Source organism: Oreochromis niloticus, linkage group LG3, assembly GCF_001858045.2.
Source record: "Oreochromis niloticus isolate F11D_XX linkage group LG3, O_niloticus_UMD_NMBU, whole genome shotgun sequence".
Lineage (NCBI taxonomy): Eukaryota > Metazoa > Chordata > Actinopteri > Cichliformes > Cichlidae > Oreochromis > Oreochromis niloticus.
The window spans coordinates 39,891,378-39,918,741 of NC_031967.2; the positions used below are offsets into that span (position 1 = coordinate 39,891,378).

The 27,364-nt window shown below is 44.1% G+C and overlaps 2 protein-coding genes across 2 annotated transcripts in view; both read right to left on the minus strand.

Moving 5' to 3' along the window:
* Positions 1-5,623: 5,623 nt before the first annotated feature.
* Positions 5,624-27,364, minus strand: part of LOC109203633 (tripartite motif-containing protein 16-like) — a 536,611-nt gene continuing 514,870 nt past the window's right edge. Inside the window, exon 2 of the mRNA XM_025902462.1 lies at positions 5,624-5,835. Coding sequence (XP_025758247.1) covers positions 5,832-5,835 — 4 coding nt within the window. The 3' untranslated portion in view covers positions 5,624-5,831. The remainder of the gene's footprint in view (positions 5,836-27,364) is intronic.
* Positions 7,866-27,246, minus strand: LOC106098670 (E3 ubiquitin/ISG15 ligase TRIM25). Its single transcript, XM_025902497.1, has 7 exons — positions 26,172-27,246; positions 16,775-16,891; positions 16,549-16,633; positions 13,681-13,801; positions 9,211-9,266; positions 8,747-9,103; positions 7,866-8,546 (listed from the first exon to the last, which is right to left on the minus strand). Exons 1-6 carry the CDS (start codon positions 27,115-27,117, stop codon positions 9,013-9,015), a joined length of 1,416 nt encoding a protein of 471 aa, XP_025758282.1. The 5' UTR covers positions 27,118-27,246; the 3' UTR covers positions 7,866-8,546; positions 8,747-9,012.

Sequence of the window (27,364 nt, forward strand, 5' to 3'; positions counted from 1 at the left end):
CACTTTTGTGAAACCTTAATGGAGCCAGCTCTGTGAGGGAAATGCATTTGTGGGTTGTGTCAAAGCCAAACAGCTTTTTGTGTGACCTACACAACCGCACTGCCTGATGGGCGAAAAACAGTGGCTGAAGAATGCGATGCCATCCACAGCAGTGTGTGACCAGCATGAGGAGGAGGTGCCGGGCTGCTGTGTGTGGTTCTTTCACATACTGCTGAGGCCTCTGTTTGTTAAATGAATAAACTGATTATTTCCAGTATGTCATATTTCTAGTGCATACTCAACTTTTCTGCTCAACCAACAAATGCATTTTCCTCACAAACGTTGCACCATTTAAAGGGGAATAAACAGACTTTCCAATGTTATAAGATTAGTGTATTATTAGATAACTAAACGTAATTCAAAAAAAGGTTTATCCACCAGTATCAACATAGTTGAGAGCTGAAGGTTTGCAGATTTTTAGTTTTTCCACAGTAAACTAAACAACAGATTTTCACGCTGAGATGTCAGCACACAAAGAGGAAGATGTGTGGTGTTTGATTGGACAATGGCGGAGCGTCGTGTAATTCAGGCGCCTGACGTCATTAAACCGCGCCAAACAAAGCTCCATGTGTAAAAGAGAGACAAGAGAGAAGAGAACGGGAGAAATTACTTAATTTCCAATAGTTTGGAACTTGTCTTATTGACTGGTGTTACCAATTTAAAAAGATTGCCCTGTGATCAGTAAATATTGATAGTTTTAGTCAAGTCAAGTGGCTTTATTGTCATTCCAACCATGTGCAGTTACTAGGGAAAAGTAACTTTGGTTTTACTCAGAATTCTCTTGTTAATGTGTTGCTTCCATAACTTTGCCAGTCTTCTAGCTTGCTTACTTGCCACAAGTGCACTGTGCCACCTACCAACAGAAAGGAAAAAATAATGTGCACATTTCCACGAGAGAAATCCCACGCATGGACCGTCATTGACCGCTGCATGATTCTAGCCTGCTTTTTACATCCAACACAAAAACTGCAGTCGTGGTGCTTTTGATTGTACTCAGAACTTGGAAATTCTGCCTTCTGAATAGGAAGATGTAGGTAACACCAGACTGCAGATGAGCTGCATACAGAGCTGGACTGGGACAAAACAATCGTCCCGGGCATTTTGACTAGAGACCGGCCCACCATTATAGGAAAAATCATAAAGCCTTTGAATGAAAACAAACACTGTTGTGACAGTGATGTACACTGTTCTGATGGTATATATGTATCAATCTATCAATTGTTTGTTGTAAGACTCAGATAATTATTTCTTTAAAAGCGAGACATTTTAAATGAGAATAAGAAAGAAAAGTATTTCCTTGTGCCCCCCTTTCCCTGTTAATGCCCTACCTGGCCCCCTGACAACACTTTCCTAGACCCGCCCCTGCACAGTTACCAGCTGTCAGCTACTTAGAAAAGGATCCTGGTGTTATTTGTCTCTCAGAAACAGTTCATAACTTCCCTTCAACTCATTCATGTCACCTAAAAGGTAAACCTGTTTCTCCATCACCTGTTCAGCTCTGATGATTCAGTAAGGACATCTCCTGGTTTCATCTTCATGTTTCCCTCTCACCAGATAACCAAACCGATATCATGACCAGCAGCTTTACAGCTGTGGCTCCAGCAAAAATCAGCTGATACTAGAAATGAATATTAAATAAATTCTAACAACAGCTGATCAAACGTGCAGCTGTTGTTTAACGCGACATCCGCTGGTTTCCTCTTTCTGGCGCAAAGTGGGCGATAAATAAACAAGAGAGAAAAGCCGATCAGCTGATCATTGATCAGTTTCGTGATTGAAGTAGAAACAGGAGAGAATGAGAGAAGAAGAGGCAGCTGTGCAGCTTCAGCTTTGTGTCTTTTTCATTGTAGCTGAAGTCCGGGACAAACTGTGTTCCTTTTCACCTCAGTACGAAACGTGAAATATTTTCTCTGAATACGAGACGATTCTGTTTTTTAGGGGACGGTTGGCAACTCTAATAATTAACCTTATGAACAAAATAAAGTTCAACATCAGTAACATAGCACCCACCCAGCTGTATAGGAACTCCGTCATGCTAGCTAGCACGCAGTACGAAAATGTCAGCTACCGAAAATAAACTCCACCTAAACTTGGTTTATATCTGACTCAGATAGACTGCAGGTCATAACTTCTTACCTGAAGTTCAGTTCACCTGACACGCGGACCGGCGGCCGCTTCGGGTCTCTCCTCTTGCCTCCCTTTTCCTTCATCCACCTGCTGGCCTCCACCACTTGCTAATGTTACTGAATCTGTGGAAGCTCTGCGATATCCACCACACGAAGTAACGAATAACGAGCCTATCTAAATCCCAGTAATGAGTAACGCGTTCCTGGTTTTGGCATAATAACTAGTTACCGTGCTCGTTACCACAATAATAACGTAGTTACTGTAACGCGTTACTTAATAACGCGTTAGTCCCAACACTGCATATAACCGACAATCATCACATGACTACATGAAGTGCAATGTGCAAAAATTGCAAAAAACCAAAACAAAGACAGTGCAACACGAGACAGATTAGAATGATACAGACACAAGACAGTCAAATGAAATGTGCAATGTGGAAAAGACTGAGCATTGTGCAAAAAGTAACTTGGTTTATGAAGATGGGAAGTTTCTCCCACTGTCACCAAAGTGTGTGCTCACAGGGGGTTATATGATTGTGGGGGTTTTTCTCTGTATGTATTACTGTAGGCTCTACCTAATAATATAAAGTGCTTTGAGGCGACTGTTGTTGTGATTTGGCGCTATGTAAATAAAACTGAATTGAATCGATACAGTGCAGTTACCATACCAGGCAGTGATGCAGGTGCTCAGGACATAATCAATGTAGAACGTGATGAGAATGGATGTGGGAAGATGGACTTTTTAACATCTAAGCCATTTGATATGATTCAAAAATCTGTTCTAGATCTCTTAGAAAGATCTTTGTTAATCCAAGTGAACTGGATTTGATTTTGGTTTTCAAGTCTCTAAATATCAAAACAGTTCAGCTGCAAACATAAATTATGAAGATCAGCGTTTGAATCTTTACAGTTTCTTTGTGGAAAACAGTCTATTTGGGGATTATTGATGCAATTCAAATCTCCTCTGAAAGTTAGTTTTGCATTCATAAAGATATCTAAAATAAAGTACAAATTTTCCCTTTGAATTCCTGAAAAATAATTTTGTTCATTTGTCTATAGTTTCAAATACAGTCATGAAAATAAAAGAATATGACTTTAAGGACTTAACGAAATTACTTCAGTTATATCGTCTTGATGCATGCTCAATCATCCAGGAAAGTAAATCTCCAAAAGTTGAATCTGTTCATCTGGACGTAGCATTTTGTGGGAGAAACGTTTCATCACTCACCCAAGTGACTTCTTCAGTCTCAGCTGACTGCAGGTTTCCCCGAATCTTATAAACAGTACATTTGCACAATGACTTAACTTCAGTTATAGTACACCAACATCTCTGATACATTAGCACTAAGGGAACACTGAATGACCTGGTGGTTTTTGTCCATAAAACTACTCATCTAAGATTACCACAAAGTAAAAGATCTCTCAGCAAAATGATGCAACATTTTAGGCACTATTGCCCCGATCAACTCAGTGAGCTGGGATTTTTTATTCTAAACATGAACTACTGTTACAGCAACAGACATGGACTACTGGTGCCCCACACAACAACTCAATGTCCACTATGTGAAGGAGCCAAACACATGCCTTCTCCTCTCGTTAATCTATAGCACCAAATCATCAGTCAGTCACCTGTGACCTCGCCTCTTCACCTCTGTCACCTGATAAATAACAGTGAGACAAATACATGCAGTCACACATGTGCTTCAAATACAGTCATGAACCAACAAGTCATCATCCAATTTCACCTGTGATCTTGTGTCACCATTACTCTCTGAGCTTTGTGTTGGTTCTTCTGTCACCTGACAAATAGGACATACATGACAATAAGAATAAAATCTGTAGCTGCTTCAGTGTTTCTGTCACTTCGTGCAGATCTTGACTCATCAGTAATGTTTGTAGGGTGAGTGCATTTTTAAAACAATTTGTGCAAACTGCACTACAAGGTGGAATATTTGCAAAATCATGACTACCTCATGATATTTTGTCTCAAAAATGAACCCTATGAATATGTCAGTGCCATTAGGATGAAATTATTGTGTCACCAACATTTTAACGTTAGACATATAATTTTAACAGCCTCTGTAAACTAATATCCTGGCTTGCTCGAGGCTGCCGTTTTCTCTGACAGTTTCAATCAAAATTAGAAATCCTACTCTGGGACTGAGAGAACTAATAGTGCTGCATGTTGTGCAGTTAGTTTCCAAAACACGTTATTCATGGTTACATACAGTTTTAGACTGATGTGGGCCAAAGCCTAGCATAGCCTGTAACGTTATTATGACGGACACATTTTATGAGTGAACTTGTCTTTAAGTGACTTACAGGTTTCTTTGAAAAATACTTTCTTATATCCAGGTTCTTCCTTTTTGCTGCCATCCTCCTCTCCTCCTTGCAGGGCCTCGCAGCGCAGGTTTGGTGCTGCTAAAACTAAACAGAGCTCCCTGAAAGGCACAGCCAATCACATTGGCCATATTTGTCACATGAGGTAGGACTCCAGTAGAGAACGTAATTTAACTCTTTCTGCACCGCTGGGCGAATGAGATGTTGCAGATCGTTTTTTTCGTTCTATCGGGTTTGTTTTTCTTTACTCGAAGAGATCAAATTATTGGTGGGGACAATTCAATAATCGCTGGATATTGGTGGGGACATGTCCCTTCCGTCCATGCCAAATCTACGCCCTTGGTTTGAATAAAACCTGTTAATGTTCTGCTTTAACAGCAGATTTCTCCACATGCAGGACAGAGAAATTCCTGCATCTGTCACACAAAAAGTGGAAAATATATTTGTTTCACATTTTAATCACAATAATAAAGAAATAAACTGTCAGTAGATCCACTTTTTACTACGAATCATCCATCAGTAAAAATCTGACTGAAATCAAATACAACAAATTCAACATTCATAGAAAAAAATCCAACCCTGCAGGGATCAAACATCTGATCAAACACCAGGGTTGGACACAGACTTTCTAATCTGACATCACAAAGTTATTCTGAAGCTGTAAATCTAATTAAAAACTCCTAAAAACTACTATGAGAAAAGCTGAACAGTTTATGTGTTATGAGTGAAATTTCAGTGAATATGAATCATCTCCAGGAGGTAAAAAGGGTTGGAGCTCAGCAGCAGTCAGAAGAAGATGAGGTGATGAAGAAGAGAGTGTTCAGTGGATGAAGGCCAGTGAGTTCATGTAAATGCTGCTTCTGCTGTAAGACACAGACCTAAAAATGCATAAATGCTCCATGATTTTCATTTCTTCACATTTCAGAAACTGGAACCAGCTTTAAATGTGACTAAAATAATGATAAAACAATCAATTCTCTAATCATTGACTAACTGATGAATCACTGCAGCTCCAATATATTGTTGCATTTGACAACCCACTACAGCAACTACAGAATAAAACCACTAACCAGACTGATGAAAGATTTCAAACATGCTGAATATGAAGAGTAGTATCATTTAAACTCACATGATTATCAGCCATAAGAACAAATTCAGATTTATATTGATGTAAGGTATATAAATGTAAGTACAGTTTGAATCAGTGCAATATTATTTTCACACATCAATGGACCACTGAACTTCTCAGCTTCTAAAATGTAAAGCCTCATTTAGAAACTACACAAGTACATATAATGGTCAGGGATCAACATGAACCTGTCTTCTCTATTTGACTTTAAACAAACAGTGGTGGATGGAGCAGCTACAAAGTTTCCTTTTCTTCATATCAGAGTCTGTTGTCAGGTGTTTCGATGAAGGAGCTTTTTCCCAGTAAACATTTTAACAGTGATTACAAGAACAGAGCTGTTGTTTTCTTTCACTCTACCTGAGCTCACCATCTCAGTAACAGCCCCACTCTTTGGTGTAAACGAGTCTTTTTATTTGCTTTCTGTAACTTGATTTTTCTTATTTATTGTGTGCTCACTGTCTGTGTGTTTGTGTGTGTCTGTGTGCACAAACCTGGCCAAATAAAGTAAAAACAAATTCAAAGAATAAATAAATTAGGGGTTAAGAGTGAGAATAGTTCATTATGGAAATGAGTCATGAAACGTATGTTTCCATTTTTTGTTAAAAACTGATTCAGTGCTACTTTCACTGCACTCCTTACCCCGTTGCAATATTCAAAGATGCCACTAGATGGTGCACAGCACTCGGGAGGAACCTTAAATTTGTCAGAGAAGTCCTGAAGTTAAATCCTGCAGTCGAGTTGAACACGTGTTTTTTGCATCACTGTCCAGACGATCGGTGGAATCTCATGTTTGTTCCTGCAGTTTCACTTTTGTTGTTGTTTCACTTCCAGACTGAACTTTGAACTACATGATCACACAGTGAGTTCTCCATTTTGTGCCAAAATCTGTTTTGAGTTTTCAACAACAGTTTTAAACAGGTGCTTAAATCCACTGTTCCCCTGTTCTTTTTGGCCTGCCTGTGTTAGAGACTAAAACATTACACACATCACACTGGAGTGGGCGTTCACAACCAAACCTGACAGATCCTGGAATTATATTTTTAACTTCTGTGGAGAGATAACTGATCAAAAAATCTCTGTCCTGTATTATGTCCATGACAATTTGTTTGGGCAGAAATCTGGTTTCATTTAACACAACGTATTCACATCAACACCTATCATGTTCATGAAGGCGTTGAGGTGTCAGAGTCTCAGGAAGGACGAATCAGACTTCAACTGTTCAGACTCAGGACTGGACCTGTGTCAGATGAAGACTGATTATGGCTTCAGCTCTTTTGTCAAACTGAGTCTGAGAAAAAAATGAACTATTTTTATTATTTCCTTTTCATTTGAAGCTAAAAGATGCCACCTAAACACACAAGATATCAGTGGAAACCCGAGGACGTCCTCTATTTAGTACATGAGGACTAAAATAAGTGAAATGATATAGACTTAAAACAAATGTCCATTACAGAGGACATAAATGTTGCTTCTCAGGAGGATAAATGTGTCAGGTTTGGTGGTGAACATAAATATTTACTTCCAGCTACACTAACCCAAACCCCGACCAGATGGTGGTGCTCTAACCTTGCTATATAAAGGTTGCTGTGTTGTTCACTGGATTAAATCAAACTGAGCACACAGTCAGACATTTTTTCCTTATTTACTTTTTTTTCAGTTCATTTTTTAAATTTCTACTTTTTTAAATATTATGGTTTTATCCCAAAATATGTTTTTACCCATTTTTTTCTTCTCTCATACATAAATATACATACATGCAAAGTTATTCATAGTAACATGAAAAACTATTTTGTTGTCTTGTTTTAAAATACATTTCCATGTATTTTAAAACTTTTCCATTTGGCCAACATGGAAAAGTATGACACTCAACACCACACATTACATTTCTCTGTTTTAATACTTTCTGAAATCTGTGTTTTAGTGTTAGTGTCTTTTACTCATACAGTCTCAAAGAAAACTTTATGATGGTTTCTCAGTCAGTTCCCTTCATTATAGTTATTTGTGACACAGTATTTGGAACCTGGGAACATACACAGTTTAAAAATAGACTTATAAACAGAAAATTCAGAAAAATTCAAACCCATAAAAATGAATATGTATTTACAATATGTACATTTTTTTTAACAGAAAGATTAGAAAAGGCAGCGCTCTGTACTACAACATCCATCAGTAATCAGAAGGGTAAGAAATAAACTCTCCCTTCAGACACATTAATGATTCTTTCTTTCGTCTTCTTTTGTCCTTAGCTGGCAGACCGAGGTCGTCCACGAGGCCAAGACGTCGCCGTGGGTACCACAGGGTTTCCATCTTGGTCAACGATGCACTTCCAGGCCTTGTGATTTCTTGTCGTGACTTTTGCTTGCTCTTGGGTTAGACGTCATTGTTTAAGTCATTTGTTGATCGAATACTTTTTCAGCTTAACTGTATCGCCTCCATCTGCACAGGCATATGTGGACACACACGCAGACACGGGCACACACCAGTAATACCAGTGTGCAGCACAGGTGGATTTTGGTGGCAAAAACTGTCCCCCCTTTACTCATTACAGCTGTGAATTCAATCCCAGGATAATACGAGCCCGATTTAACATAAGTCATGTTACACACCACACATCACTTCCTGTACCTAAAGCAGCTCAGAGTCTTTTCTTTGTGTGACTGATGATTCGCTCTGATCCAAAGTTGGTCCTGCACAGAGAATCCTGTCAGTCCCAGTTTGTTTTTCTGAGACACTCAACATCTCTACATCAGCATAGAGGTTACGGTGAATTATTATTTTTTTCAACATGACATACAGAGATGTACACACAATGATTAAAACTACTGCCACTCCAACTGCTGTCACTCCAATTAAGATATTGTTTTTTTGTGATTTTAAAGTTGGTCTCTTAGATTTGAGTTCATCTGCAGCTGCTGTAAAAGACAAAGAAATATTTGTTGCCAGTTGTTCAAGTCCAAAATGGATATTTGCAATGCACATATTGTATTTGAGTCATAAATGAAAATTCCAGCACAAACAGTTCACAGAAGCCAACGAGTCAATTTTACCAACACAATGAGAGCTATTGCAAAAAAAAAAAGGTAATTAATTAACTAATATTAAATCAGCTTACCAGTGACATTGAGTTGACAGTCGTCAGAGCTGAAACCATAATCAGTGTTGACCTCACACACGTACAGACCCGAGTCATCAGTCCTGAGTCTGGACAGTTGAAGTCTGATTCGTCCTTCTCTGAGGGCGTCTTTGTCACTCTGGACTCGTCCTGAAAACTTTGCATCCTGAGACTCTGACACCTCAACACCTTCATGAACCTGATACAGGACTGAGACTTTATCAGTTATCAGTTCACAGAGGATGTTGAGAGTTTTTGTGGATCTGTCAGGTTTGGTGGTGAACGTCCACTCCAGTGTGATGTTGTGGTTCTCCTCTGCCTGATAGGAGGTCTGTGTCACATTGACTACAAATGATCCTGTTGAGGAGACAGAGAGGGAAAGAGAGGAGCAGACACACTGAGAACTGGAACAAATCTGTTGTTGAGCTTTATTTGGAGTTCATAAAGTGAAGCTGTAAACTAACCAGAGACACATGAGGTGAGGATGATGAGCAGCAGGATCCTGCAGATCATTTTCTCCCTGTAACGATAAAATTTGATTTGAGGAAGAACCTTTTCACACACATGTATATGTTTTAAATAAGAGTATAAAAAAATTAACAGAGCTGAATTTTGTCTCTCATGAACTTTTTCATCTTCTAAAACATTTTGGCGGCTACCCCTCAGCCTCTCAGCAGCTGCACTTCTGGTAAATGTGAAAATCCCAGGTGATCTCAGAAAAGTTGACTCTGTACTTGAGGTCAAGATCACAGGGATTCAAACTCATCTCAGAGACGTATTTAACTCACCTATGGTATGAATTTCAAAATCCTACTATAGAACGCTGAGTCAGCATACATAGAGGGGGTGCAACAGCTACCAGACTGATGTAGAGCTGACAACCTGTCTCTGAATGTGGACAAAACAAAAGAGATGATTGTTGACTTCAGGAGAGCACGGAGAGATCACTGCCCACTTAACATCAATAGATCCTCTGTGGAGGTTGTCAAGAGCACCAAATTCCTTGGTCACTACCTGGTGGAGAACCTCCCCTGATCCCCCAACACCAGCTCCATAACAAGAAAAGCCCAGCAGCGTGTCTACTTCCTGCAGAAGCTGAGGAAAGCCCATCTGCCATCGTCCATTCTTACCACCTTCTACAGAGGGACTATAGAGAGCATCCTGAGCAGCTGCATCACTGCCTGGTAGTGGTGCAATGGATCACGGTTGATCCATAATCCGAACCGATCCCACTCCACGGTTCGGAACGCACGTGATCCGAAGATTCGAAAAAGAAGGAAAAAAAGTATGTATATGGTGCGCGTAGTCAGTCTGTCAAGTGATAGTTATGGCCAGCGCTAAAGGTCCTAAAGGTCCAAGTGGAGGAGCAGAGGAGTTTCCGGCATCTAAGCAGCCCTTTGCTCCCCAATCCGACCGGGCTACAGCTATTACAAAAGCTACTGGGGTGTTTAGCTGCAGACAGGAGGCCGTATTCCCTTGTGCAAAACAAGCAATGTTCCCTCTAAACTGCGCACGTGCACAATTGCGCACTGCTGGCATGGTCTCTGCGCACAAAAAATCTGCGTTGCGCACACAAAAAAATCTAACCTGAATTGAATCACGCAAATTACATTCGTATATACGCAGCTAATTAACGTGGTTGACAGGCTATGACAGCGTCCTTATGTACCGACACTAGGGTTGCCAACTCCCTGAAAAATAAATAAGGGACACCTCGTGGCCAGGGCCGGGCAACCCAGTTGTCTTCACCCTTCCCAATGTGGTGAATTTTGTAGCTTTTTTTTGTGTGTGTGAAATTATTTTTTTAAACATTTGACTTGAATTTGATTTAAGTAGATGCATATTCTTTGTGATATGACCATATGGGAAACAAATGATCATTTAGCCATTTATTTTTAGCTCAAAATGACAACATTAACACAATAAAACAGGTCTCTTTCTTAAACAGAAGCCTGTCATACTTAACTTTTGAGAATATAAGTAAATGTTTCTTTAAAATAACTCTGTCCTGCGTAACTTAAAATTATATAAATTAATAGAAAACAATAGAACGAAAAACATTCTTGTAACAGTGCACATATAGTGCTTTTAGTACAATTGGCTTCAGTTGAGGTATTATTTCAGCTTTTCTAATGCTAATCAGCTGCTGCCGTTTTTAAACCCGCTTGTTCCCATGATTACTCGTCATAACTCATCATCATTATTCATCTATGTATTACTTTTATTAGTCATCTATTTGTTGTAATCATCTATCCTTGCAGTTGTTTATTACACAAAATAAATTATATTATCACACTTCTGTCCACATAGCGCTGATATTCACTGCACATGCCCATATTAACCTTAACCAGAGGGTTTAAAAAACAAACAAACCAGTGTTTACAGACAATATCTGCTTCTGCCGTGGCCTGGTGGACAAAAAATTGGTTAAGGGTTCCCCGAGCTTTCACGCCCCTCATGTTCTTCATATGCCCACCATTAGAAGCATGCCTATGGAAAAAGTGCACCGGCACACAGTGCAGTGCACTTTATAGGTGTTATCGTGCACTTTTTCCAGCCAGGTGTTTTCCTTTTCCCATTCCTCCCAGTACTTTTGCAGCCTTTTTCTTCTTTCTCTGAGGGGAACATTGCTGGTCTAATGCTGGGCTTACACTGTGCGATTTTTGAGTCGTGCAACCGATTTGGTGATTGGCCCGATTTTGGCATTCATCGTGCACCGTGCAGTATACGTGGGGTAACGAGAAGCGATTAACACCTCACGACCAGCTCCCGATCATCAATTGCTCGTGAGGGTGTCACCGCAGCCGCTCACGCGCAAACACGTAAACTTCAGTGAAAAAAACAGCACGGCTGTGCAGCGTGTGATCTGGACACAAGCGATGGAGGCACAACTTGTAGAACTTTGGAAAGCTCATCCGAGCCTTTTCGATGTGGCCTCACAAAATTATCACGACCACAACAACCGTGAAAATAGTTGGATTTACATTGCTGCTCAATCACAGGTGCCTGATCAATGTTTTTCATTAGCAATTTAGCAAAGTTGATGGTGTGCGTGTCAGTGTGAGTGAAAGACACAGAGGGAGAGCGAGCGACAGATTTTCTGTTATAACCTTCATTTTATGGACGCACAGTGTGAGCACTCAGGTCGCATCAGAGCATCGGGCCGTATAGTGTGAGACCCTGCATCGTGACCTAGAACTTCTAAACCCTGCGAGTCAATCGTGCAGTTTGAGCAGGAGCTGAACAACGTGACTGAAAAAAATCGCACAATGTATGCCCAGCTTTAGGTGTACTGTCGTCCGAGACTTGCACCGCAGTGTCTGCGTTTGTTTCCCTGTTGGTGTTGTGGTCATCTGTTGTCTTCCTGTATTTTCTCCGACTTTTCCTCGACCAATGAGATAAGCAGTAATCTGAATTGTCATACTCGAATTGTCATAAGTGTGCTGTCAGCTCATTGGTCACAAAGCAGGAGAGGGGCTGGGAATTATGTTTTCAAACAAAGCGTTAATTCCATTAACATTTATAGACTACTTTTGATTCTCACTGTATTACGGGACAAAGTGCGTCCCTTATTAGCTCAATACGGGACGTGTACTTTTGTTTCTAAATACGGGACAATTCTGTTTTTTAAGGGACAGTTGGCAACCCTAACCGACACTGGTGTTTTAGCTAGCAAAGTGGCGTGGCTGATGTGGAGTGAAGCCACGTTAATGACAACGTGTACAACCATTGGAGATGTGAGCAGGACAGACGGAACAATTGAGGGGAAAAGTGTGGACTTTTTGTCACTTCAGTGACAAATTCGTACCCAGGCATGTATGAGCAGGAAAAGTTCAAAGTTATGGCTGAACTGTCCCAGGCATCTTCTGTTGCTCTAACTACAAATGGGTGGACGTCCGGGTCAACAGAAAGCTACGTGACCGTGACCGCTCATTATATCACAGGAGTGGTGGATACAAAGCCCTGTACTGCCCTATACTGCACCTTAATTTGTTTTTATATAATTGTGTGGAATGAGTCTTGAGTTGAATGTTTTTAACAGGCAAAAAATACTTAAATAAGTTAATAAGTAAATGTTAAAATTTTGTCTTTTTTTCTTTTTTTGCTGATCCAAAAATTGATCCGATCCGTGACTTAAAACCGTGATCCGATCCGAACCGTGAGATTTTTAATCCGTTGCATCACTGCCTGTTGTGGTAACTGCACCATATCGGATCACAATACCCTACAATGGATAGTGAGAACAGCTGAGAAGATCATTGGAGCCTCTCTTCCCTCCACCAAGGACACTTTCAGCACCCGCTCCATCTGCAACACCACCAGCATTATGGAGGACCTCACACACACTTTTCACCCTGCTGCCTTCTGGAAAGAGGTACCGGAGCATTCGGGCCCTCACTGCCAGACTATGGAACAGTTTCTTCCCCCAAGCCGTCAGACTCCTGAACACTCAGTGACTGGACTGACACACACACACACACACACACACACACACACACACCTTCATACACGTCACTGCTAAGCACTCGTCTACAAAACTCAGCACTTTGCACATTTCCATTGCACTGTCTTGTCTTGTTTTCTCAGCAATTTTTTGCACATTGCACTTTACGTAGTCCCGTGTTTTTCTATTATATGTCATATGTAGCACCAGGGTCTCGGAGGAAAGCTGTCATTTCACTCTGTACTGTACGACTGCACATGGTAATGACAATAACAGACACTTGACACTTGACAGAGTCTACCCAGCCACAGTTTCAGTGCAGCTCACCAGCACATGAAGAGTTAACGGTCGTCTATGATCCAAGTCATGATCATTATTCTGTGCACACTTTCAGCTACAAGATTTAAAATTGTCTGTTGACATCAGAGTGAAGTGTGTTGTTTTGTTACTCCAGTAACATGTTTAGATGTTTTCAGGCTGAGTTTTCTACCTGTTCTTGCGTTCCTCCGTCTCTGGCAGCTGTCTCTACGAACCATGAGCTCCTTTCTACGAACGTGGAAGAACATGTGAAGTTTTCTGTTGACTTTACCAGGTGCATTACACTCACTGACCTGCAAGATAAAAACAAAATATCAGTGTAATAGATTTTCATTCCATCAGACCTCACAGATAAGTTGAGCATTAGCCAACAGGGGGCGTTTCTCACCAGAAAATAAATGAGGCGAAATTAAACAGGTCATGTGATCGGTGTTCTTTAAAAGTTCCTTTAAGAAGCGTCACAAAAATTATGTTTGGTATACTTATTTACAACCCCAGCCCTCGTCTTTAATTCACAACAACAGAAACTACGAGCTAATTACTGTAACTATAACAATGGGTATATTTCCTGAAAGCTGCGCTGCTATTTACTTCCTGTTGCGCACTTGAAAAACGGTTCTCATTTTGCATCATATCAACAAAGCTAAAATATTCTTCTCTGTCTCTATCCTGCCTTTTCTGTCATCACAGACATTTTTCCTGTTTTGCTTCGAAACTTATGATTAATAACCTGCATAATTGGTCTTTTTTTAACAATTTGCAGAAAGTGCACCAAAGGTAATCAACAAGAGCACACACGTTCACACGGACTGTTTTAAAGTCTAATTAGTTGTTTGTAGGAGAGCGATCAGCGACATGTCCACTTTCTGTCACTTTCTGATCGATTTAATGATCAGCTGGAAGAACAAACACGCAAAGCGTGCAAACTGTTAATCCCAGTCACACCCTGCTTTACATACTATGATTAAACATCTACACTACAGCATAACACGATACCATTACTTATTATACTTAAGTGTGCTCAACAGAAAAGAAAAAACACGATCAAATACATACTCCTTTGTTCTTCTTTAGCAACAAGTCGACTCTGACGAGGTGCTCCGTTTAGTTTCCGCTTTTTGATAACTCCTCCTATGAGGTCCTCAAGCACCCCTACATATATTTAAAGCATCTTTAAAAATACCACTACTACTATATTAATACTCGTAATAATGCATTTAGTATTATTTTCTGGAATTATCATCAGATGTTATATTTTCTTAGCTTACCTAATGACGACAATACAGGATAGATGAAGTTTTATATGTAGTGTTTATGATGTCATGATGTTACAGTGCGCTCACAGAGACGCAGGTTTGTAAATAATCACCAAGTAAGACTTTCTTTGCCGACACACTTCAGCGATGCAGATTTAAAACAAACTTTAACTGAAATACAGCAAAACTGTTCTGATAATACGGGGACGTTGCTGTGACTAAAGTGTCTGCTTGTTTTTATCTGTTCTCTAAATAGCATCAAAAACATTAGTTAATGAAGTTTGAACCACTAGAGATTATAAGCTAACTTTAACCTTCTGATCCACTAGTCTGCTTGTATTCACCAGTTACCAGCTGAGAAGCTGATGAAATTTATTATTTTAGTTTATTAAAGATTTCTGTTCCTACTCTGATCGAATTGGGCTTCGGTGTTTGCAGTACAGCTCCACATCCAGGCGACAGAGGTGAAAACTATGTTACCTGTCAGCGTCCAATATTGTTATAAACTGATATGGATCAGTTCACGTCTTTTTTTTTTCTTCTTTTTTTTTTGTATTTGTAAATTCTGTTTCACTGCAACATTGAACTTTTGGGTGATGACACAAAGACTGAGAGCAGGATGAAGACAGCCTTCAATCATCAAACTTTAAGTGTGAGTTTGTTTCTAATGCAACGTTTCTATCAGCTCAACAAACATCAGCAAACACACAAACATGTGCAGTTTGTCTCACAGTGAGTTGTAGCTGCTGTATTTCACAGGGAGGGAGTAAAGCTTACCTGTAACATTTAAAGCTCAGTTTTTAAATCAAATATTGGGTCTGTACATGTGACATTATGTTTTTTTCATATTCTGAAACGTGCTGCTAAAACAAACTGAGACAGACTGACTGTGTTATTTAAAGGTTGCAGGTTAGTGCAGGATGAACAGGTTAGTTTGCTGCACTGTGATGGATTTAAAGTACAGAACAGTGTGTGACTGGTGACAGTGGCTGTGGTTTCATGCTCAGAGTTTGGTTACATCAAGTGTAGCAGAGATGAATTTGCAGTTAAGCTCATGATGCTTAGATTCACTGAATTCCACCTTCATACCAGCTGAATAGTGTCTAATATAAAAACAGCATAAACAATTTACTGTCAGTGTAGAGGATGGAAATCAGCCTGTTCAACTCATGAAAACATCTGCTGACATCTGGTTGAATTCACTTGTGTAAATCCACAAAGAGCAGCAGGTCAGCTGATCACAGCCTGCACAGTCAGAAAATCTACTGAAGCTCTCAATAGAAATGATTGTGAGTTGTGATCTTTTCCAGACACTGAGCTATTACAACTGATTGTAGATGCTGAATCCACTTTAACCCCTGACTCCTCATTTTCCTGTTTAGAGACAAAGTCGCCCTCTACAATGTAGGCAACAGAAAATAGAGCCACTTTTTATTTTCCTTCTTTTTCTCTGCTCATGAGGCAGAGCTCAGCTACTTTTTACTTTCTTCCTCTGAGTACATTTCAGAGCCTGTACTTTTTCACTTTTACTTAAGTAAAGACATTGAATCAGTACTTTAACTTTTACTGGAGCATTTTTTAACACAGGTATCTGTATTTCTACTTAAGTACAACATGTGTGTACTTTTGCCACCTCTGCGTATCAGCCACATTAAAGTCTCCCTCTTCTGTGGTGCCGCCTTTACAATGTGTTAAAGTCTTCTTTATCATGATCTTGTTTCACCTCTGAGGGGAAATTTTGATGCTCGTCCTCTTTGTCTGTTCACTGCCTGCTGGAAACTTACCTGCTCGCTGCCGCTGCTCTTCCTCTCAGCTTCCCGGAGTAAGTCTGAAAACTCACCCGCCTGCCCTCCTGTCTGCACCTCTGCTCTGAAAAAGGAAAGGAAAGGTAGACATGTTGTTCTTCTCCTCACTCCACCACACACCTGGAGAAACCCCCCTCATAGCCTTGCTTTGACCTTTAATACAATGAAGCAAAATCTCCTTTCACTCACCTCACATCATACTCACCTTCAACCTCATCTGGAAATAACTCACCTTCTCCCTCTGGTACAGTGAGTCCCAATCCGTGGAATTCCCTCCATGTCTCGCCTCGACCTTCGTGATCCCAGCGATAAATTAAGTTTTCTTCAAATCAAACAAACATGCACTGAGTCAGCTTTTGGCTCCAACCTCTTTACATCGGCTGCTTGGCCTTGACAGCACAAGGTCCTGGACCACATTTACATGTCTTCATAAGTTAACAGATGTGAAGTATTTTCACATACGGCCCTTAAAGCTTTTGTTAAAATGCTCCACAACACTTGATTCAATCTGGCTTTATGCAGAGAAATGTGTGAAATTAAACTGAACCATCAGCTGATGGAAATGTTTATTATTAAACTTCTTGCCTTCATCTGTTAGTTTAACGGGTACACGTCCCTCACTCATCCTCAAAAGCAGATGCAACAGATGCTCCTGCCTTGGTTTGAAGACACCTGCATGCATACTTAGAAAATCCATCTGTACATGTCAGTAAGTATCTCACATTATCATCATCTGCACAATATTCACCCATATCAGCCAAATCAGCTTTAAACTGTTTGTCGATTTGACTAACCAAAACTCTATTTCTGGGAAAATGTCTTCTTGCTGGTTTATGAAGTGTGTAAGTATCCTCCCTCTTTAAACAATGTTTCACCTCCAATAGTGACAACGTTACACCTGCTTATTCCCCTGCAGCTTTCAGAGGGTTATTCACACTGCCCAAACCCACCGAGTGAGCAGGGTCATCATATAATTTATGTCATGTGTTTTCCACGATCGCTATGAGACACAAGTGGTCAGACTGTGAGTGTTAACACATCTTAGAACAAAGTGCACTTTATTCTGCTTGAGCCTGGAAGCTGATAAAGAGCATTCACTAATGTGTCGTTAATTCAAACTGGAAATATAAGGCTGGAAACCTGTTTCAGAAATCCTCTGGATTGTACTGTGGAGGTAAGCATCAACGAAACAGAGCTCTCAGTTCTCACTCCTTCTTTATTCCTCTCCAACATCAACTGCACATATCGCGCCACAAAACACAGGAACACACTTCCTTAACACTGGGTGTGAGTGGAGCCCTCTAGTGGTCCACCACACATGCCCCCCCGAACACCCAGCAGAACTGGTCCAGGACCCGGGGCTTAAGCAAACGGCCGGAACGGCTGAACCGGGGGGTGGGGAACTGACAGAGGGCAACCCATCCCAGGAGCGAGGCTGGCACTGGGAGTCAGAAAAAGCTGCAGACGACTCGGACTCCGTCGATTGTGGGTCGCGCCTAGGGGAAAAAACAGAATCCATCAGCCCGGTGGCAGGTGGGCGGCTGCGGCGAGGAGCCTGGGCCGGGACCACCTGATCCTCTTGCACAACATGTGCAGGCTTAAGTCTGTCAACAGAGACAACCTCCTGCCGACCGCCAAAGTCCAAAATGAAATGTTTGTTGCCTGGTTTAAGAACCCTGTATGGCCCGTCATATGGTGGACGCAGCGGAGTCCTATGGGCATCGTGCCTGACGAAAACGAAACAAGCAGAGTCCAACGAACTCGGAACAAAAGTGTCAGGCAGGCAGTGGTGCACAGGACCAGGAACAGGAAATGAGTCTCTTGGGGGGCGAAAAGGCAACAAAGAGGTATCGAAACATGGGGGAGGGCTCTCAGGTAAGAATTCCCCAGGGACCCGGAGGGGCTGGCCGAGGACCAGTTCAGCCGGGGAAACCCCAAGGTCTTCTTTAACCGTGCTACGCAATCCCAGCAAAACCCATGGAAGACGGTCGACCCAGTCGCCACCTGTCAAGGAAGCCCGGAGCGCGGCCTTAAGTGACCGGTGAAACCGTTCGCACATCCCGTTAGCTTGCGGGTGGTATGCTGTGGTGCGGTGGACCTTGACCCCCAGGCCGTCAGCCATAGCAGACCAACGCTCAGAAACAAACTGGGGGCCCCTGTCTGAGGTAATGTCAGCAGGGGGACCGAAACGTGAAACCCAGGTTGACAAAAATGCTCTATCCACCGTCACCGCTGTCGTGGACGCCAGGGGTACCGCCTCCGGCCACCTGGTCGTGCGGTCCACCACAGTCAAAAGGTGTGTGAAACCCTGTGACTGCGGCAAGGGATCAACCAGGTCCACATCAATGTGATCGAAACGCCTACCGGGGACACGGAAAGGTTCGAGGGGTGCCTGCGTGTGCCGGTGGATTTTCGAGCGTTGGCATGGGATACAAGCCGCCGCCCATTCTTTCACCATTTTGCGAAGGCCCGGCCAAATGAACCTGGCGCTTACCAGCTTGACCGAGGCCCGGACGCCGGGATGAGAGAGGGCATGCACCGAGTCAAAAACACGACGACGCCACGAAAGGGGAACCACCGAGCGGGGGCGGCCGGTGGAAACGTCGCAAAGAAGGTGCGGACCGCCGTCCCACACCGGGGTGTCCTCCAGCACGAGGCCCGTTTTCGTTGACTGAAGGGCAAGGACGTCCGGGTCAGCACGTTGCTCGGCGGCCATGGCAGCGTAGTCGACGCCGACATACACCGGAGAAACCAACACACGTGAGAGACAGTCAGCGACGTGATTGGACTTACCAGCCACATGCTGAATGTCTGTGGTAAACTCTGAAATGGCCGCCAACTGGCGCTGCTGGCGTGCGCTCCATGGGTCAGAGACCTTGGACATCGCAAACGTCAAAGGTTTGTGGTCAACGTACGCAGTAAAGTTGCGACCCTCGAGGAAAAAACGAAAATGTCATGTCGCGAGGTGCAGGGCCAGCAACTCCCTGTCAAAAACACTGTACTTGCGTTCAGCATCCCGGAGCGTACGACTGAAAAAGGCGAGCGGTTGCCAGAGACCTGAAACCCGCTGTTCCAACACCCCACCCACTGCCACGTCGGACGCGTCGGTGGTCAACGCGATCTCCGCCGACGGAAGCGGGTGGGCCAGCAGGGCGGCGTCAGCCAGCGCAGACTTGGCCTGGACGCGTTCCGGCAGCCAGTCAACAGGATCTTTGGCTGTTTTACCTTTTAAGGCAGCATAGAGTGGCTGCAGGTGGGCAGCTCTGGGGAGAAATAAAAATTTATCATCCCCAAGAACTCCTGCAACGCTTTAACCGACGTGGGACGCGGAAAAGCCGAAACGGCCTGGACTCTGTCGGGCAACGGAACCACACCTTCAGCAGAAATGTGGTGCCCGAGGAAATCCAGAAGAGGCAACCCAAACTGGCACTTGGAAGGGTTGATGATCAGGCCGTGCACTGCCAAACGCTGGAAAACCTGGCGCAGATGGGACTCGTGCTGGCTCGCTGAGCAGCTGGCCACCAATATATCATCCAGATAAACAAAAACGAACGGCAGCCCACGCAAAACAGAGTCCATCAGCCGCTGAAAGGTCTGGGCGGCACCTTTCAGGCCAAACGGCATGCGCAAAAACTCCAACAATCCGAAGGGGGTAATGACAGCGGTTTTAGGAACGTCTTCGGCGCGCACGGGAACTTGGTGATACCCCTACACCAAGTCAATTTTAGAAAAAATCGACGTTCCGGCGAGATTGGCAGAAAAATCCTGAATGTGGGGGATGGGGTAACGGCCATTCTCCGTGGCATTATTTAAACGGCGAAAATCTCCGCATGGCCGCCACCGACCGTCCGATTTGGGCACCATGTGAAGCGGAGAGGCCCATGCACTGTTCGAACGCTGTACAATGCCAAGGCGCTCCATGGCTGGAAACTCTTCCCGAGCGACGGACAGTTTCGCGGGGTCGAGGCGGCGCGCGCGCGAACACCGGGGGCCCGACCGTGGGAATATAATGCCCAACCCCATGCTTCGTTACCGTGCTAGAGAAATTAGGGACAGACAGCGATGGAAACTCTAAAAGCAAACGCTGAAAAGCATCCCCGGAGGTCACTACATTAGCTCAAATCAGGGGCTCGGCGGCCCGAGTAAAACAGGGCAGCGAAGAAAACAAGAGAGCATCAAGTAAACGTCTGTTAGCAACATCGACAAGCAATCCATGAGCACACAGAAAATCAGCACCTAAAATAGGTACAGAGCTAGCGGCAACAACAAAGTTCCACTGGAAATCCCGGCCATGAAAACAAACAGTCACCAACCTTTCCCCAAACGTTTTGATGGGAGAGCCATTAGCTGCAATGAGCTGCGGCCCACAGTTCGCTGCTAGTCCGTCGGCAGCGGTAGGGGGAAGGAGGCTCTTCTGGGAGCCGGAGTCCACGAGAAAACGTCTCCGAGTCCTCTATGAAGAGCAGTCTTTCTGTATTGCCAGCGGTCACGGCTGCTACGGCGCGCTGGCGGGTCCGTTTCCCTGGGCCGTGAAAGCGCAAGGCGGCAGGCAGCAATGCGCTTTGTCGCCAAAATGCTGATGGTAGAAACAGATGCTCCTTCTGCGGTGCCGGCGTGTAGCAATCCCTGCCGTCAGCAAGGGGGCGGATGCTCCGGGGGAGGCAGGTGGAGGTGTGGAAGGTGCCGCCGGTGAGTCCGTAGCCAGGGCATGAACGTCGAAAGTGCGGCTAGCCAGGAGAATGCGATCCGCTTCTTCAACCAGGGAGCGATAATCCTTCGCTGGCAGAAGCGGGGAGTTTGCGAGGACAGCTCTCACGGCGGCCGCTAGTTGGCGGAGGAAGAGGTGGGCGAAGAGGAATCCCCCGTCATCCGGCCCGAGCAACGATAGCATGTTCTCCATTTGCTTGAGCGCGGTACCGCCACCCAAGCCTGACAGGTTGAGGAGCTGTTCGGCTCGTTCAGCGTCGGAGAGTGCATAGCGCCGAAGACGCAGCTCTTTAAGGGCGGCGTATTTCCCTTGGGCGGGTGGGTCCCGGAGGAGGGTCATCGCGCGACGGGTGGCCAGCGGGCCGAGCGAGGCCACCACATGGTGATACTTCGTGTCGTCAGCCGAGATGCCGCGAAGGGCGAACTGAGCCTCCACATGTACGAACCATGACGGGGGGTCATGGAGCCAAAGGTCCAGCAGTTGAAGTGCCACAGCGAACATAGCTGCAACAGGAGGCGGAGGTCCGGCGGCCGCGGAGTCTGCGTTATCTGCGGCCCGTTGCATGCTCGAGTCAGGAGTCACCAATGTGGAGGTAAGCATCAACGAAACAGAGCTCCCAGTTCTCACTCCTTCTTTATTCCTCTCCAACATCAACTGCACATATCGCACCACAAAACACAGGAACACACTTCCTTAACACTGGGTGTGAGTGGAGCCCTCTAGTGGTCCACCACAGTACCATGAATCTCATTTGTTTCACTGTTTCAAATAGGGAAGGTGTGTTTAGATGATGCTTGCTGGTTGTAACAGCCAGTATCCCCTGACACCACACCCTGAACCCACTGCTCCACTCCTCCCCTGCAGCCGAGCACAAACCACACTGACCACAAACTGCTACTAAGAATCAACATGAACACGACAGAATTAACCAGCATTGTTAAAAGAACAATTATCGAGGGCACCCATTTGCTGGCTGTCTTAACTTGTTATCAGCTCCCAACACACATTATCGGCACATTTCCACACATGAGCCTTTGTGAACACTGGGTGTTTTATGTCACAAAACACAAACAAGCTAATTTTTCACAGTTTCAACGATTCACTGGATAAATTTACATCTGAGATAAAAACATGTTTTAGTGAAAAACTGCACATCCATGTTGTTTTCTGGAAGTGTGCGTGGGCGATAATTCTCGGGCACCGGGCGTACTGGTGGAGGCTTGGTGGGTGCAGAACCAGACGATGGTGTGGTAACCACAGCCGACAAGACTGGACCAGATGGCAACGTGGCAGCCGCAGGCGATGGAGCAGATGGTGAAGCAGGTGGCGGATGAATGGGCTCACCAGAGCCGCCAGCGGAGACGAGGAGGTACCGGAGCGGTTCTCCTGAACCCCCAGCGGAGTCGAATGCAGAGCCAGCAGGTGCGGAAAAATCTGGCTGAGGTGAAGCTAACTGTAGCTGCACAGGGCACGTACAGTGCTAACAGTCTGTCTGAGCTTTGTCAGAAAGATGCAGTTGTCATGGTCCTGGGCCATGTTGGCCCAGTATTCGTAGTCTTCATGTATTTTTGTATTTTGTTCCTTATTTAGGCCATGCTTCCTGGGTTGCTCTGTTACGTTGTTCCTTATGCGTTTTTCCCCTTGTGACTCTTACCCCCTGTGTGCCCCTCTGTGTATCTGTGAGCCCTCGTCTCTTGTGTTTTATTCCATGTTTTCCCCAGCCCGTGATGTCTGTGCTCTCCCCGTGCTCTCTCTCCTCCTGTCTGAACCTCTGTGTACTTCCTGTTTTACTTTGACAGTCTCCCGTCAGTGTTGCATTTACTCCTGCCTTGTCTTGTTATGATTATCAGTGTCACCTGTGTTCCCCATGTGCTCCCACTTCCCTCGTTAACCCTCTGTGTATTTATGTCTGCGTCTCCCTCAGTTCTGTGTCGCGATCTCCCTCATGACTGTGTGCCCCGCCATGTGTTTCCTCGTAAGTCAGTTCCTTAGTACTTCCCAGTTTAGTTTCATGTTATTGTGTATCGCCGTTATATTTTGTCAGCAATAAAGCTGTATTTTGAGTTCAGTCCTGTTTTCCTGTGAGTTTGCGTTTGGGTCCTCATCATGCCTACACACAGCCTAACCATGACAGCAGTACTCAGCTGACTGAATGAGCTCACCAGAGCTTTCAGCAGAGGATGGCAGCAAGTGAACAGGGCTGGGCTAGACAGGGACCTGGAAACAGAGCTAAAGCCTGAACAGGTAATAGAGCTAGAAACTGACCTAGAAACTGAACTTGAGGCTGAGCTGGTGATAAAACAGGAAACTGAGCTGATAAATGAGCTAATGGCTGAAACAAAAGTTGTGGTGGTGGTTGTGCTGGTGGCTGTGATGGTTGTTGAACTTGCGACTAATCAGGTAACTGACTCTTAGCTGCTCTCCTCCGGGGAACAGGGATGGGTACTGGGCCTGGCCGAACACCAGCCATCCCCACCCGAGGAACAGATACGTGCGCAGGGACGAGCTGGGTTTTGCCTGTCTTTACCCTGGGAGCCCGTTTAGGCGCAGGAGCTAGCTGGACCTCTGCTGCTCCCACCCAGGGAACTGAAACGGGTGCAGGAGTTGGCAGGGTCACAGTTGCCTTCACCCGGAGAACCGGAACAGGCATTGGCAATAACTGGGTGTCCGCCATCCTCACCCAAGGAGCAGGTCCGGGTACAGGGATGAATACAGCCTCAGTTAGCCTGGCAACTGAAGCAGGGACCAGCTGGACCTCAGCCACCCCCACCCGAGGAACCGGTAAGGGTGCAAAGGAAAGCTGGGCCCGAGCTGCCCTGGGAACAGGAACTGGAAGTGGAGAGCGGAGCTCAGGAGCAATAACAGTCACTGGGTAAACTAGGTTAATGGTGCCAAAGACAGTTTCAACTTGACACCGAGGTGTCACTCTGAATAATGTCTTTAGAGTCCAAACACACAGTAGCGGAGTTATCTGATTTAGGCGATACAGAGTCCACGGAAGGGATCCCTGCAGGGATCAAACATCTGATCAAACACCAGGGTTGGACACAGACTTTCTAATCTGACATCACAAAGTTATTCTGAAGAGGTAAATCTAATTAAAAACTCCCCAAAACTGCTATGAGAAAACCCTTAAAAGGTTCAGGTTCCTTTACAGATAAAATCAACACAGGTTCCTGATAAATAGACTAATAAACAGAGAATAGCTGAACAGTTTCTGTGACACAGACCTAAAAATACATAAATACATCCATGATTTTCATCCATCATCTTGAACACTGGCTATAAATGTGTTCACTTCATTATTGTGTGATTTGGTTTCTTCACGTGTCTCCTTCAGTGCAAATAAAGGACTGTTAGAGTGTGTGCTGTGTGTTTGTCTGAAGCATGACAATCCTTTCCAACAAGTATTTCCAGCTGTTTGTCTCCACTCTGCACTTTAGTCTTTCTTCTTGTCATGTCTGTGTTTGTCCACCAGGTGTCTCCCTCAGCTCATTTTCTCCAAATCAGAAGCATCAGATTTGTGGAGACGCTCTGCCTGCCAGACACAGCTCAGGGCAATGAAACATGTCTATCCTGCACATCTGTCATCTGAAAAATGACATTAAATGTCATCACTCTAGATAAAATAAGAACAATTAAAAAAACCTCAAAGATTCAATTTTTGTAACATTTTAAAAGTTCAAACCTCAAAGACATTAAGTTTACAGTCATATATGATCAAGAAAATCAACAATCTTCACATTTCAGAAACTGGAACCAGCTTTAAATGTGACTAAAATAATGATAAAACAATCAATTCTCTAATCATTGACTAACTGATGAATCACTGCAGCTCCAATATATTGTTGCATTTGACAACCCACTACAGCAACTACAGAATAAAACCACTAACCAGACTGATGACAGATTTCAAACATGCTGAATATGAAGAGTAGTATCATTTAAACTCACATGATTATCAGCCATAAGAACAAATTCAGATTTATATTGATGTAAGGTATATAAATGTAAGTACAGTTTGAATCAGTGCAATATTATTTTCACACATCAATGGACCACTGAACTTCTCAGCTTCTAAAATGTAAAGCCTCATTTAGAAACTACACAAGTACATATAATGGTCAGGGATCAACATGAACCTGTCTTCTCTGTTTGACTTTAATCAACTCTGCAGTGTCTCCATCATCCCAAAGACAAAGTCCAGAAACACAAAGTCCAGCATAGAGCGGCTGAGTGAATGTGGTCTGGACTCTGTGGAGGAGAGTCATGGTTTCAGAGACGCTGTAGAAAGACAGAATACCTGCTCTGTGATCCAGGTACACTCCTACTCTGGAGGACCGAGGACCTGAGAGGACAGTTTGGACTTTGTTGTGCCAAAATTGAAAACTGTTTGTGTCACAACGTAATGCCCAAGATTTGTCATTGTTTCCAAATAAACATTCATTGCTCCCCCCTGCTCTGCTGATATTCTTGTATACGACTGCTACACGAACTGCTTCACCTCTCCACTCCACCTCCCAGTAACAGCGTGCAGTCAGACTCTCTCTACTCAGGACCTGATAATAATAAGTGAATCTGTCTGGATGATCAGAATAAGACTGTTGTTGTTTCATTCTTGTTACTTTTCTGTTCCCCTCAGATAATAACAGGTATTTATTTGCTGTGTTTGGATCCAGTGTGATTTCACATGCATATTTTAAGAATCCAGCTCTGGTCTTTGGCTCTGGTGGTGACAGTAAAACATCCACTTCAGTGACTGTCAGTGAGATGTTTGTCCATTCCTCTCTCAGAATGTCCTGTAGTTTATCTCTGGTCTCTGACACAGCTGCTGTCACATCCTCAAAGTAGCTCAGAGGACGAATATTGATGCTGGATGAGTGTGTAGACTCACTGAGTGCTGACAGTGAGGGGTAGTTGTGTAGAAACTGGTTGTGATCCTCTGTGTGTGAGAGCTGCTCCAGCTCGCCGTCTTTCCTCTTCAGCTCAGCGATCTCCTGCTCCAGCTTCTCCTGAAGCTCTTTGACTCGACTCACTTCAGTTTCCTGCTGGGATCTGACCTGCTGCTTCACATCAGAGCTTCTTTTCTGGATGAGACGGATCAGCTCAGTGAACATCTTCTCACTGTCCTCCACTGCTTTATCAGCAGAGCCATTGATGGCCTCCACCTCCTGTTGAAGCAGCTTCACATCTTTCTCTCGCTCCTGGATTCTCTGCTGGATGTTTAGTCGTCTCACCTCGAGCTCCTTCTGCTTCTCAGTCCTTTCTGCTGCAGCTGGGACTGTTTCATGGCCTTTATGTTCATCCACTGTGCAGAGATAACAGATACTCTGCTGATCAGTACGACAGAAAATCTTCATCACCTCATCATGACGAGAGCAGATGTTCTCCTGGAGCTTCTTGGAGGGGGCCACCAGCTTGTGTTTCTTAAACTGAACTACATCATAGTGAGGTTGGAGGTGTTTCTCACAGTAAGAAATTAAACAGACTAAACAGGACTTGATGGCTTTCAGCTTCCTCCCAGTGCAGACATCACAGGCCACATCTTCAGGTCCAGCATAGCAGTGATCAGCTGGAGCAGCTTGGAGTCCAGTCTTCTTCAGCTGCTCCACTAAATCTGCTAACATGGTGTTTTTGTCCAGGACAGGCCTCGGTGTGAAAGTCTTCCTGCACTGAGGGCAGCTGTGGATTCCCTTCCTGTCCTCTTCATCCCAGAAACTTTTAATACAGTTCCTGCAGTAGCTGTGTCCACAGGCTGTAGTCACCAGATCCTTCAGTAGATCCAAACAGATGGAACAAGAGAAGGTTTCTTGGTCCAGCTGAACTCCTTTCTGCGCCATTTCTCCTCTCAGTGTCAGTGACTGTGTGAGTTTCTCTTCCTTATCACTGAAACTAGTCTGAGCTCTGATCTCAACAACATGTGTTTCTGCAGTGAATGGAGCCTGTCAGCTCTTACACATCACCACATGTTGGTTACACCCATCTTCAAAATGCAGATCTGAAGGGGAGGGAACGAGGAAACACGTGGACAGAGAGGAGGTGCTGTGTTTAAGAGCAGGAAGAAGAGGGAGGGTTATCAGGCTGTGC